Here is a 12,707-nt window from a genome sequence, read left to right as displayed (position 1 = left end):
CTGGCAGTCTCACAAAATAAAACACAATAACCACACGACTCTGCAATTGCACTCTTTGGGCATTTATCCCAGAATAATGAAAACTCATGCTTATATAAAACATGTACACAAATTTTTATGGCAGCTTTACTCGTGATAGTCAAAAATATTCTTCATTATGTGTATGGTTAAAGAAACTGTAGTACGTTCGTACTATGAAACATTAGTCAGCAATAAAAAGGTATGAACTATCGATACATGTAGTACCTTAAATGAATCTCCAGAGAATTTGGCTGAGAAGAAAGATAATCCTATTTGATTTCATTTATATAATATTTTGAAATAACAAAATTTTAGAAATAAAGGACAGAATAATAGTGGCCAGGGGTTAGGACATGCATAGTGGGGCTGGAGAGATGTGAGTGTATTTCCTTCTATGATGCAACTGTTCAGTATATTTGTCTATGATGGTGGTTACGTGAATCTGCACACTGTCCCCAGGTCAGGCTGCCAGGTGTCTCTTAGTTGAGGGCCCTATGCTAAGTAAAATAAGTCAGACAAAGATAAATAGAGTTGGCCTTCCCTATTGTGGGAGGTGGAACCTATGGATATAAACGGCTGATTGGGTTATGCCATTTTATATAAGGGACTTGAGCATCCACAGATTTTGGTATCTGCAGGGATCCTGGAGCCAATCCCCTGCAGACACCAAGGGACGACCGTACAGTACAACCTCACTTATATGTGGGTTAAAAAGAAAAAAGAAAAAGAGCTTGTAGACACAGAGAATAGATTGAGGGTTGCCAGAGGCAGGGGGTGGAGGGTGGGCAAAAAGGGTGAAGGGGGTCAAAAAGTAAAAACTTCTAGTTATAAAATAAATAAGTCATGGATGTAAGATACAGCATGGTGACTACAGTTAATAACACTGTAGTGCATATTTGAAAGTTGCTAAAAGATTAAAAATGTTCTCATCACAAGAAAAAAATTATAACTATGTATGGTGATGAATGTTAATCAGACTTATTGTGGTGACCATTTCACAATATATACAAATATTGAATTATTATGTTGTACACCCAAAACTAATATAATGTTATATGTCAATTGTATCTCAATTTTAAAAGTTTTTTAGTCTGGAAAATTATAAACAGTTGATTTATTAGAGTAGTAGAGTTATATTATCTTTTTACTGCTAATTTTATTCTATTTCTCTTATTATTACTCTTTAAGAGCCTTAATAATATCTCTCCTACAATATAAATAAAAAATATATTCCTAAAAAAAAATTTAAAAAACAAAGCTCATGGAATGATGTCACATGTGCTTAGAAAGTAATGGAGTTGAGTCAGAGAAAACTGGTCATGGTTCCAGGCACGAGTAGGGCTGGATAATGGTCATATGTCAGAAAATGAGAGTAAGGCCAAGAGTTGGCTCTATGAAGGACAGACATGGTGACAAGAATCTGAAGGTAGATCCAAACTTAGGATACCATGTTATCAAGGAAAAAAGACAAGTGGGATAGAACTACCTTTAAGGTCCTAGATGTCCATTCAACCAGATGTAGGATAGATAATTAACAAAAGTAAAGAAAGCTGACCTAGTTGTGTCTACTTCAAAATAAAACCAAAAAAACCCACAACAAACAAAAAAACAAACGTACAACGTAAAAGCTGTGAGTCAAGTTTATTCAGTGTCTTACTGACAACTATAGCCCAGGAGATAACCCCTCAGCTCTGAGAAACTGTTCTGAAGAGGTAAGGGGAGAGGTCAGTATATATGTGATTTTGGCAAAGGTGGTACTTGCAACCAAGCACACATTTTGGTAGAAGGTTGCTGCTAGTCATGAGGAGCACATATCTTAGTTAATGGTTTCCGTGCTTTTCTAAGTATGGAAAGATGCAAGAATCCAGGTTCATAAAAAATTTCCCCTGAAAATATCTAACTATCTGAAGGATTGTTCTGTCAGTTTTCCCAGAGCACAGAGTGCCTCATTCTGCCCTGAACTCCTTTCAGGGGGTGCTAAAGGTCAACAACTACAGTGGCTAAGGACTTAATTCTTGTAGAACCTGGTGGCGAGTGATTTTTTTAACTGGCAGTTGTATCAACAAGTTAATATAGGCTGTCAGATGTCACTGCTATTGGGAAACTGAACTCAGCAGAAGAAAATTCAGTCCCTTGAGGTAATAGGGTACTAGCCGAAACATCAAGAGAAAAAGACAAACCTAATAATTGCCCAGGGACACAGAAGTCAGGGTGGGATCTGACTTGAAATGCAGCTATTGACCTGGGGATACTTTTAATTTAAGATAGTAAGTTTCCTAGAAGTATTCAGCTTGAAGAACACTGTCAAGTAGCCAAAACCAAAACAAAACAAAACTCCCAGTTCATGATGTGTCATGCAAAACAAAAATCAGAAATAGACATGCGGAATTTTATCAAATTGAAATACTATTTAGAGATTTCCAATTGCCATGAAAATCTTGGGGACATGAACCTGGTGAGTGAAGTGATGGAAGATGAGGCTGGAAATACAGATTGAGAAGAGCCTTTTATAAGACTGTTTAACAGTTAAAGGTTAATTCTCTGAGATACCCACATGATTTATTCCTTCACTTCTTTCAAGTCTTTCTTCATGTGTCCCCTTATCAACAGGCCCTTCCTAGAACTCCCTATATAGAATACCTCCTTTTTCCTCCTGAATGTATTTTTCTTCAGAGAACTTATCACCATATGGCCAACTGTATAACTGCTTGTTTATTGATTGCCTGTCTCTCCAAAATAAAATATAAGCTCAGGAATTCTGTTTCATTTGCTGCTATACATCTATCACCTAGAAGAGCACTTGGCACACAGTTGGCACTCAGTAAATATTTGCTCTTGAATAAACAAATAAATATCAGCATACCAAAGATAAAGATAACATAAGCAGGAAAAATAACTTAAATGTGCTTATCCTATTTACCTATCCATTTAACCAGGACAACAAGCCAGCAACTTCTTTCTTTTCTTTTTTTTTGGTCAGCCTGAAACAGTCCACTTCTGTTTAGCTAAAAACTAGAACAACAAAAGGCTTGGCTTTAAAGGGGGTCCTTTTGTAGAGTCAGTCGTTCCAGGCTTTGTTTGTAACCTTTCTGAGGCAACACTGGTAACATCTGGCACTGACAGGAAATCCTCAAAATTTCCAAGAGTGTGAAATCAGTTGATTAAAATGAACACACTGGCAAAACCAGTAAAAAGAAGTGATCATGGAAATTTTGTTCTGGGAATGGATTACCAGTTTATTCAGTGTCTTACTGACAGTGGCTTAGAATCGTACTGATTAATTCTTTCATATGCCTTTGGGTATTAATATCTGTCAAAGAGTCAATCTTCTTCTTTGAATTCTGGCTGGGTTAAAAGCAAAACATCTACATAAATGCTTAAAGTCAGATGTGTTTCTGCTTTTAAATGTATTTGCAGTAGTGTTCATGGAACTAGATCTTAAAAATCTGTCACTTGTAAAAAAAAAAGGAAAAAAGAAATTTAATCAAATTTATATATTCATTCCTCTTCTAGGAATTTAGAGTGAAACTAGTTATGAGGCATTCTTGAGAGAATTGAGGAGATAGTCACTCAAATCATTTTCTGTGTTTTTGGCTGAGAAAGACATGACTATACGTATGTGGGACTATACCGACATTATTACCAGGCACAGCTCTAGTCTTTAAGACTTGGAATTGGAAACTTTTATTCAACTTTAAAGGCTAGCCTTCTCTAGACATCATCTGCTCTGAAGACCTTTTAAGTGACTTGGTTGACTCTCATCTCCATGCTGTACAAACATATGTTGTTAGCCGTACTGCAATTATTTCTTTGTTTTTTAACCCTAAGAGATTGCATGAATATGTCTTAAAAGTGAGACAGTTTAACTAACTACTGTGGAAGTACAGAAAAGGAATTGATGAGATTGAAAGGTCTCCACAGAAAAATGGGATAAGATTTTAAGAGGGGAAAATGAAGGAATGGGGAACAGGAAGACAGGAAAAAAGGAGGAAGGGACAACTCAAGTGCTGACAGTGATAAACACGCTTGCTCAAGTTTTAAGTCTTATACCGCATTCCTGCTTCTCTTAATTTCCTTTATCTCTTTGCTTGAACCTGCTACAAGCATCATTCCCGTGCACTTTTACTTTGCTATAAACCATTATCCATTACCTTTTAAATCTTTCTTCTACTCCTACCCAACCCTACAAGCTGATTCAACGCTTTGAACTTGGGCAGATGACTCATGCTCCAGTAAAGAGTAACATAAAGTGTTAAGTGTTTGCAGTAATGACAGAAAGGTAAATCATTTTCAAATGGTATCAATATAGTAATACTAAGTTTGTTTAGAATTTAATAAATTTTCCTGTTAGGCTAAAAGATCTTTTTATATAAAATAAACATATTCTATCAAGATAAACTATAAATATTTTCTCAAGCTGAGAAAGTTTTGTTTCTAAATCTAAATAGAAAATTTATCATTAACAGGCTTCAGAAAAATCCAAAACGAGAAAACTGTTTTCACAGGTACAAATTTGAGATGGAAAAAGGCCCTGAAGAAACACTTCTCATCAAGGCAAACATTTGCTGCATTCAAAATGAATAAAATAAATTTAGAATATTTTTCTTACATTTAAAAATTTCACTGTTCCACACTTTCTTTTAAACTTGAACATATTTACTTCACATACTTTCTCATGCAATTTTTTTATGTATCTCATATTCTCAACGTTATTTTAGGTACAACTCCAATTACGGCCATCAAAACTTTTAATGAGAGAATACTTTAAAGTTTTGAACAATTCCTCTTTGATCAATTTTATAGTAAAAGAACATAGTATCTTGTTTGTGTTTTGGAAAAGAAAGGTCTTTTAGAGAAGAATGTTATAGAAATATAAAGGAAGGGCTTTCTTTTAAATGTTTAATCTTGACAGCATGATAAGATATTAACAAAACTCTTCTCATACAATGAGACTCCTGGCTTAAGCAAAGAATAATTCTTGTACATATACAAACTGGTTTCAAAATTAGAAATCCTTAAACATAAAGAATGAAAAGTGACTTCTTGATTTGTTATACCTAAGAGTGAAAAAACCCAACCTAAAAGCTTAAGCATTCAAAGAACTGGAATCAGATATACAAACAGGAAAGCACCTTTGAACAGTCCAACTCCCTCACTATACAGCCAAGAAGCTAGAATCCTAGAAAGGTCAAGTGAATGCATATTAAGCTTCTCTGATTCTCTGCTTCTGCTCTTAACACAACACTTTCTTACTTTCCTATTTATTATAAAAAGAGGACTTCCCTGGTGGTGCAGTGGTTAAGAATCTGTCTGCCAATGCAGGGGACACGGGTTCAAGCCCTGGTCTGGGAAGATCCCACATGCTACGGAGCAACTAAGCCCGTGTGCCACAACTACTGAACCTGCGAGCCACAACTACTGAGCCTGCGTGTCACAACTATTGAAGCCTGTGCGCTCCACAACAAGAGAAGCCACTGCAATGAGAAGCCCGCGCACTGCAACGAAGAGTAGCCCCCGCTCGCCACAACTAGAGAAAGACCACGCATAGCAACGAAGACCCAACGCAGCCAAATATAAATAAATAAATTAAAAAGAAAAAGTAAAAAGGACAGAATAACCAAAAATAAATAAATAAATAAATACACAGATTAACATTTAATTGCCTACATACACACATCTTAACTTCATTTATAAAGAATCTGCATTAGCAACTAATAGTTTAAGATTCCTTTTAGGCTATCCATAGAAAAAGACTTTCAAAAGATTTCAATTTCCAGATACTTCAGTGGAATAGCCTACAGGATTTGCTAATCCTTCATTTCTTTAGACTGTGGTTTCTTACCTGTTCTTAGTCATAATCTTGTTTGAGAATCTAATCAAAGCCACAAGACCTGTCCCCAGGAGAGTGTATACAACAGGGGTTTCAGCGATTTTAAGGTCATCAGGTGAGATCCTTTGCACTATATTGTCAAATTTGCTTCAGCATAAACCACACTACCACCTATATTTGGACTATCTTAATCTTCCAACAAATAATACATTCTCCCAGAACCACAATTTGACATTGGGTGCTTTTCCTAAATTGAGGGCCAACAAGAAATGGCACACGTTCTACCATTAGAACACAATCTGCTGTGGTTCATGTGTAAAGATTCACAATATATTTCTGAGATAAAGCAAAGTTTTTTCCTTGACACCCTGGAACATTTTCTTTCATTAAATGAAAACTACATAATCTACTATATTTTCCTTTTCTGCCTTGTGTCAAATGCAGCAGTTCCCCTTAGCCTAGAGTTTTCTGCCCTTCTCACACTGCTCCTCCCACCCTTCTCTTTCCCATGTTGTACTGGCTTTTATTCTTTTACTAATGTGTTAATGAATTTGTGTTTTAAGATTTTTATTTATTGCTTTTTGCAAACATCTATTACATTCAAAATGAATAATTTTTAGGATAATGGATATGACTAATATTTAGAATAATTTTCCTCACATTTCTCACATTTAAAAACTAACTGTTCCACACTGACTTTCTTTTTAAACTTCTTAAATGTAGGTATAATTTCTATAAAATAAAAAAATCTTAAATATTTAGTTTCATCAGTTTGGACAGTTTTAAAATTATAATCTGCTTTAAATCCTTTTTGGAAGCAAGAAGGGTATAAATCAATAAATAGTTGATTCACTCATGACTTGATCTGTGTCTGTCTGGCAGGGGAAACTGGTGGGACTAGAAGTAAGACAAGATAAGACACCATAACAACTATATAGATAAGAGTGACAGGGTTAGTCTAAAAAGATAGCAGAGAAAATAAAAAAGGGACAACATAAAACTGGTATCACTATCAAGGCTAGAAATAACCAATATGAAAAAGAACAGAAAGGAAGAATGGCTGAGGAGCCCACTTTACACATTATTTGTTTATAACGGGTGTTCAACAAAGCCTATTTTGTTTTGTTTTGTTTGATGAAAAATTGCCCATGTTTTATTTTATTTTTTTTAACATCTTTATTGGAGTATAATTGCTTTACAATGGTGTTAGTTGCTGCTTTATATCCAAGTGAATCAGCTATACATATACATATGTCCCCATATCTCTTCCGTCTTGCGTCTCCCTCCCACCCTCCCTATCCCACCCCTCTAGGTGGTCACAAAGCACCGAGCTGATCTCCCTGTGCTATGCGGCTGCTTCCCACTAGCTATCTATTTTACGATTGGTAGTGTATATATGTCCATGCCACTCTCTCACTTTGTCCCAGCTTACCCTTCCCCCTCCCCATATCCTCAAGTCCATTCTCTACGTTTGCATCTTTATTCCTGTCCTGCCCCTAGGTTCTTCAGGACCACTTTTTTTTATTTTTAGATTCCATGTATATGTGTTAGCATACAGTATATGTTTTTCTCTTTCTGATTTACTTCACTCTGTATGACAGACCAAAGCCTATTTTCAATCAGGTATGAAAGTCAGATTTCTTGCCTTCTCAAAGCCACAGTTGTAGCAGAAATTTAGATAAGAACTCAGAAGTTACTCATATCCTTAAACTCATAATAGTTAACAGAATACTCTCTCTCAAACCGATAACAAAAAAATAAGTTACACAACTAAAACACAACTATACCATTACTATAGTGATGAATAAAACATGTACTTTATAGGCTAGCTGGTTATTGACCTGGCTTCTTGATGTAATAAAAATCTGTAAAGTGATAAGTTATATAATGAGATTCATTAAATTTCAAATCAGCTGTAGTTATTTCACCCCCTAAAAAAACTCATTCAAGAAACCAACTGATTCCTAGACTTAACTTTTAGAAGTATACAAATCTCACACTAAACTGGTTTGGTCTCTATCACATACAAAAGCAACTATTAAAGATCCTCGAGTCCTTGGATTCATTTAACTCCCTTTTGTAAGCAGTTACTCTACGGTTCTCAAATCTTAACCTAAGGAATTTTAAAGGTATCTAATTTCACTTTGGCTCCTTAATTAGAAGTCAAATAAAATGTCTTGAAAAATCTAGCATTCAATGATCTTCTTCCTGTTAAAACAGATAGTCCTTCTGCTATTGCTTTTCCTCAGTAGAAACAACTCTCAATAAAATTCCAGTTTATCAGTATAATTCATTCCTCAGCAAACATGTGAGTATCCACCAAGGGTCAAGCATTGTGTAAAACTGGAAATACAAACATATACTAATATACTGATATTAACAAAAAGTTTAATTCAACGAACAGTGATCTATTTTTAAGCACCAGTAACTCAAACATGAAAAAACTACAAATGAACAGTTAAGTGAGTATTAAGTCAAGTGAATGACATCATCAACATGTGGAAGAATATTCCAATGTAGAATTAGCACGTTTTATGGGACAATGCCATATTCAAAATGAAGGTAAAAGTAAACAAAGTCAGGGCATATAACTGCTTAAATTTCATTATTTAATGATGACTAGAGAAGAGATTATCAATCTGAAAGTCGATTACTGAGAAACTATAACAGAAATTTTTCTCCAGTAAGAACACAAGCTCATTAACTACTCTCTTCATTACTGTTCACTCTAGGTATCCACCTGTCTTCTTATATGAACACACACCACCTCTTTTCCATACCAACATGATACAAAGAAATTCAGCCCTTAAGGTTTTAAGTTTATTGGTTGTAAGTAATACTCATATTTTTTTGTGTCACTTGATTATAGGTAAATTTCCTAGTCAAAACAACAAAAATAGATTATAATTCGGGGGGATTCATCAACAAACAACAAAAGTTGCTAAGCATGAGAGTGAAGCCCAAATTAAAAAGGTACAAAATCAGCACAAAACACGTTACTGAAAAATATTAGTTTTAAATTAGCTAAGTAATTTATGAAAGAAAAATAAACTGCTCTTAAATTTCTCAAATTTCCTTAATTGATACTCGAAAGGAAGGGCTTCAGCCCAAATGAAACCAAACTAAAAAATAACAACAGTAAACCACAACTGGATATAGCCTTTTCTGAAAAATGGTAATTTAAAATAAAAGAAACATGTATGTGTCCACAGGTTGTGATATCCTCAATCCCTGAGGAAATAACATCTACATTCAACTACCCCTTTCCCACACATACTTTCTTCTGATTTCTTTGGGCTTTAAAAAATGAGTATACTTTAAATACATAGAGAGAAACCACTCACATGAGCTTTTAAATGAAAACAAAATCTGACCCATATTCCAATACATAGTTAATGTCATATTAAGAGGGGTAAAGGGAGGGCTGGAGGGAATTAAAATTCCAAACCTAAAACTTAGCCAAGTAGTATAACTTTTATTTTCCAAAATTTATTTCAATGAATTTAGGGAAAAAAATTTTTGTTAAAAGACACAATTTTGTTCTGTAAGATTAATACCACACCAAACATAAACATTCTAAAATTTATTCTTTGATCCGCCTGCCAATGCAGGAGACATGGGTTCGAGCCCTGGTCCGGGAAGATCCCACATGCCGCAGAGCAACTAAGCCCATGCGCCACAACCACTGAGTCTGTGCTCTAGAGCCCATGAGCCACAACTACTGAGCCCGTGCGCCACAACTACTGAGCCCGCATGCTGCAACTACTGAAGCCCGCGCGCCTAGAGCCCGTGCTCTGCAACAAGAGAAGCCACTGCAATGAGAAGCACGCACACCATGATGAAGAGTAGCCCCCCGCTCGCTGCAACTAGAGAAAGCCTGCGCACAGCAATGAAGACCCAACACAGCCAAAAATAAATAAATTTATAAAAAATAAAATAAAGTTTATTCTTTGGTGGAAGTGATTTAAAAAACTGGAAGTGCTATAAAATATTAATTTAATTTTATAGGAAAGAGGTAAGAATGTGAGAAAATTGTTTATCAAAAAGTAAAGAGATCCAGGATTGGAGCCACTCACAATCATGGAAATTAAATTAAATCTTGAGGAGCAATTATGGAAAACAGAAGCCAAGAGTGGCAAAACTTGGTCTCTCAACTCAAATCCTTTTTATAACTAACGATTCAATTTTTCTCTTATACAGTCAGTAAACAGATTTTTTAAATGTCATATTAAGATATCACTAACAATTTCAGTTTATAAATACACATACACATTTTAGTTCCAAAAAAAGTCATATCCAAAACACAAAAGCAATCACATACTGATTTTTGTCCTCTCTCAATTACTACTACCAAAAAGAAAGAAAGAATAAAAAGAAAAAAAAAAAAGAAAAGAAAACTCCCTGAGAGGTGGCCAACATTCCAGAGGCATTTCTGCATAAAAAGAGGTAATGGGCAGACTGCTCAGCTCAACAGTCAGTGGCCCTTTGCAAGCCTCCTAGGTGTATTCCCAGCAGACACGTTATCAGATTAAAGGAACTGCAAACAAACTGGGCTGAAACCTTTCTTTGTCCAAGTCCAGCCTCTTCTTCCTGTGATGTCATACTACAAATCTAGCACGCCTTTCATTTTCTCTTCAGAGAAAGCCCATCTCACAATACAGCTGGTAACCGAGGAAAAGGCCTCGATTCAGCAAGAGCTAACACGCTTAGGAATTTATTTCGGAACCTTTGAAAGACTCCTCTGCTTACCACCATCTGGGATCCACTGCAGGAATACGGAAGAGGAAAACCTCATTTAGAAGGAAGGAGCAAGAAGTAAATGAGACCGAGCTGGGAATGTTTAAGTCTCTGAAACTTTGCGTTGAAAAGCAAAATAAGATTGCTAACTTTAGCTTGAACATTCTGGAGCATAAAGAAACTTTCATTTTGGAATATTCATCTTAACAACTGAAACTGAAGTTTACCAGACGAATAGTTTTCTTCCATCTCAGAACACAGCTTTTATTTAAAATTTATAATCCAATGGATTGGCTTCACTGACTGCGTTTTTTAAACGTAGCCCTGGAATCACGGATTTTCTGGAGATTTGAAAATGAAAATATTTTCTTATTGAAGAACCAAGTGGAAACTTTACAGCAACAAATTTCATGTCTCTTTTGGAGGAAAAAGAAATATTTATAAAATCACGCAAAGATCCAAAGGATTTGCAAATACATTGGAGGTTATAAAGGGGTCACAATCTGAATACCAAAGGAGACCGCAGCTGACCAAAGGACTTCAACACTGTAAACTGGACGTGCCTTTATAATGGTAAGCAATAACAGCTCCCACTGCGTCTATGATGATTCCTTTAAGTACACTTTGTACGGGTGCATGTTTAGCATGGTGTTTGTGCTTGGGTTAATATCCAACTGTGTTGCCATACACATTTTCGTCTGCGCTCTCAAAGTGCGAAATGAAACAACAACATATATGATTAACTTGGCAATGTCAGACTTGCTTTTCGTTTTTACTTTACCCTTCAGGATATTTTACTTTGCAACACGGAATTGGCCATTTGGAGATTTACTTTGTAAAATTTCAGTGATGCTGTTTTATACCAACATGTACGGAAGCATTCTTTTCTTAACCTGTATTAGTGCCGACCGATTTCTGGCAATTGTCTACCCATTTAAGTCAAAGACTCTAAGAACCAAACGAAATGCAAAAATCGTTTGCATTGCTGTATGGTTAACTGTGATGGGAGGAAGTGCACCAGCAGTTTTTTTTCAGTCTACCCACTCTCAGGGTAACAATACCTCAGAAGCCTGCTTTGAAAATTTCCCAGAAGCCACATGGAAAACATATCTCTCAAGGATTGTAATTTTCATCGAAATAGTGGGATTTTTTATTCCTCTAATTTTAAACGTAACTTGTTCTAGTATGGTGCTAAGAACTTTAAATAAACCTCTTACATTAAGTAGAAGCAAAATAAACAAAACTAAGGTTTTAAGAATGATTTTTGTACATTTGGTCATATTCTGTTTCTGTTTCGTGCCTTACAACATCAACCTTATTTTATATTCTCTTATGAGAACACAGACGTTTGTTAATTGCTCAGCAGCAACAGCGGTAAGGACCATGTACCCAATCACTCTCTGCATTGCTGTTTTAAACTGTTGCTTTGACCCTATAGTTTACTACTTCACGTCAGACACGATTCAGAATTCAATAAAAATGAAAAACTGGTCTACCAGGAGAAGCGACTCCAGATTCTCTGAAGTTCAAGGCACAGAGAACTTTATTCAACATAACCTACAGACCTTAAAAAATAAGATATTTGACAACGAATCTACAATATAAGCTGCCTTAAATAAAACCACCGGGACTTCACTGGGACAGAACCTCCAAGTTCCTTCAACTGTGAAAAGTGTTTTCTTGGACAACTATTTCTCCACCTCTGAAAGAAAATAAACATGTGGACATTTTAAAGTTTTTCATTTTAAAAAAATGTATTCGATGTGTTAAGCATTAAAACGTATTCTACTCTTGTATATACTCCATTTTATTTTTCTGAGCCATTTTGATTTGTACCTTCCTCTTCATTAAAAAAAAAAAAAATCCCTAAAGTTGTTCAAACTCTAAAAGAAACTATGATGTAAGTCATGTGGTGAACATCTGTATGGTCTTTGAATGTCTTAGTAATTTTATACTGGATAATTAACAAATATTAAAAGTTTCATTTAAGTGTTTAATACTTTTATTCAGTATATATCTAATTTTGATTTCAATCTGAATTGAAACTACTAATCATGTTTCTTAAACTATAACAACATAAATGAGAAAGAGTAATTTGAAATATTCAGAAAGTGTTTTT

General features: G+C 35.2%; 2 protein-coding genes and 1 long non-coding RNA gene across 9 annotated transcripts in view; 2 read left to right on the top strand and 1 right to left on the bottom strand.

The window, feature by feature from the left end:
* RB1 (RB transcriptional corepressor 1) overlaps positions 1-12,707 on the bottom strand; it is a 144,590-nt gene that overhangs the window by 35,887 nt on the left and 95,996 nt on the right. The window lies entirely within an intron of this gene.
* The window catches only part of LOC125961927 (uncharacterized), a 183,994-nt gene that overhangs the window by 167,318 nt on the left and 3,969 nt on the right, over positions 1-12,707 (top strand). The gene's annotated exons all lie outside the window — the stretch shown is intronic.
* LPAR6 (lysophosphatidic acid receptor 6) lies at positions 10,628-12,384 on the top strand. Its single transcript, XM_004274597.4, has one exon. It carries the CDS (start codon positions 11,159-11,161, stop codon positions 12,191-12,193), a length of 1,035 nt encoding a protein of 344 aa, XP_004274645.1. The 5' UTR covers positions 10,628-11,158; the 3' UTR covers positions 12,194-12,384.

Source organism: Orcinus orca, chromosome 18, assembly GCF_937001465.1.
Source record: "Orcinus orca chromosome 18, mOrcOrc1.1, whole genome shotgun sequence".
NCBI lineage: Eukaryota > Metazoa > Chordata > Mammalia > Artiodactyla > Delphinidae > Orcinus > Orcinus orca.
This window is presented reverse-complemented; position numbering and strand designations above follow the sequence as displayed.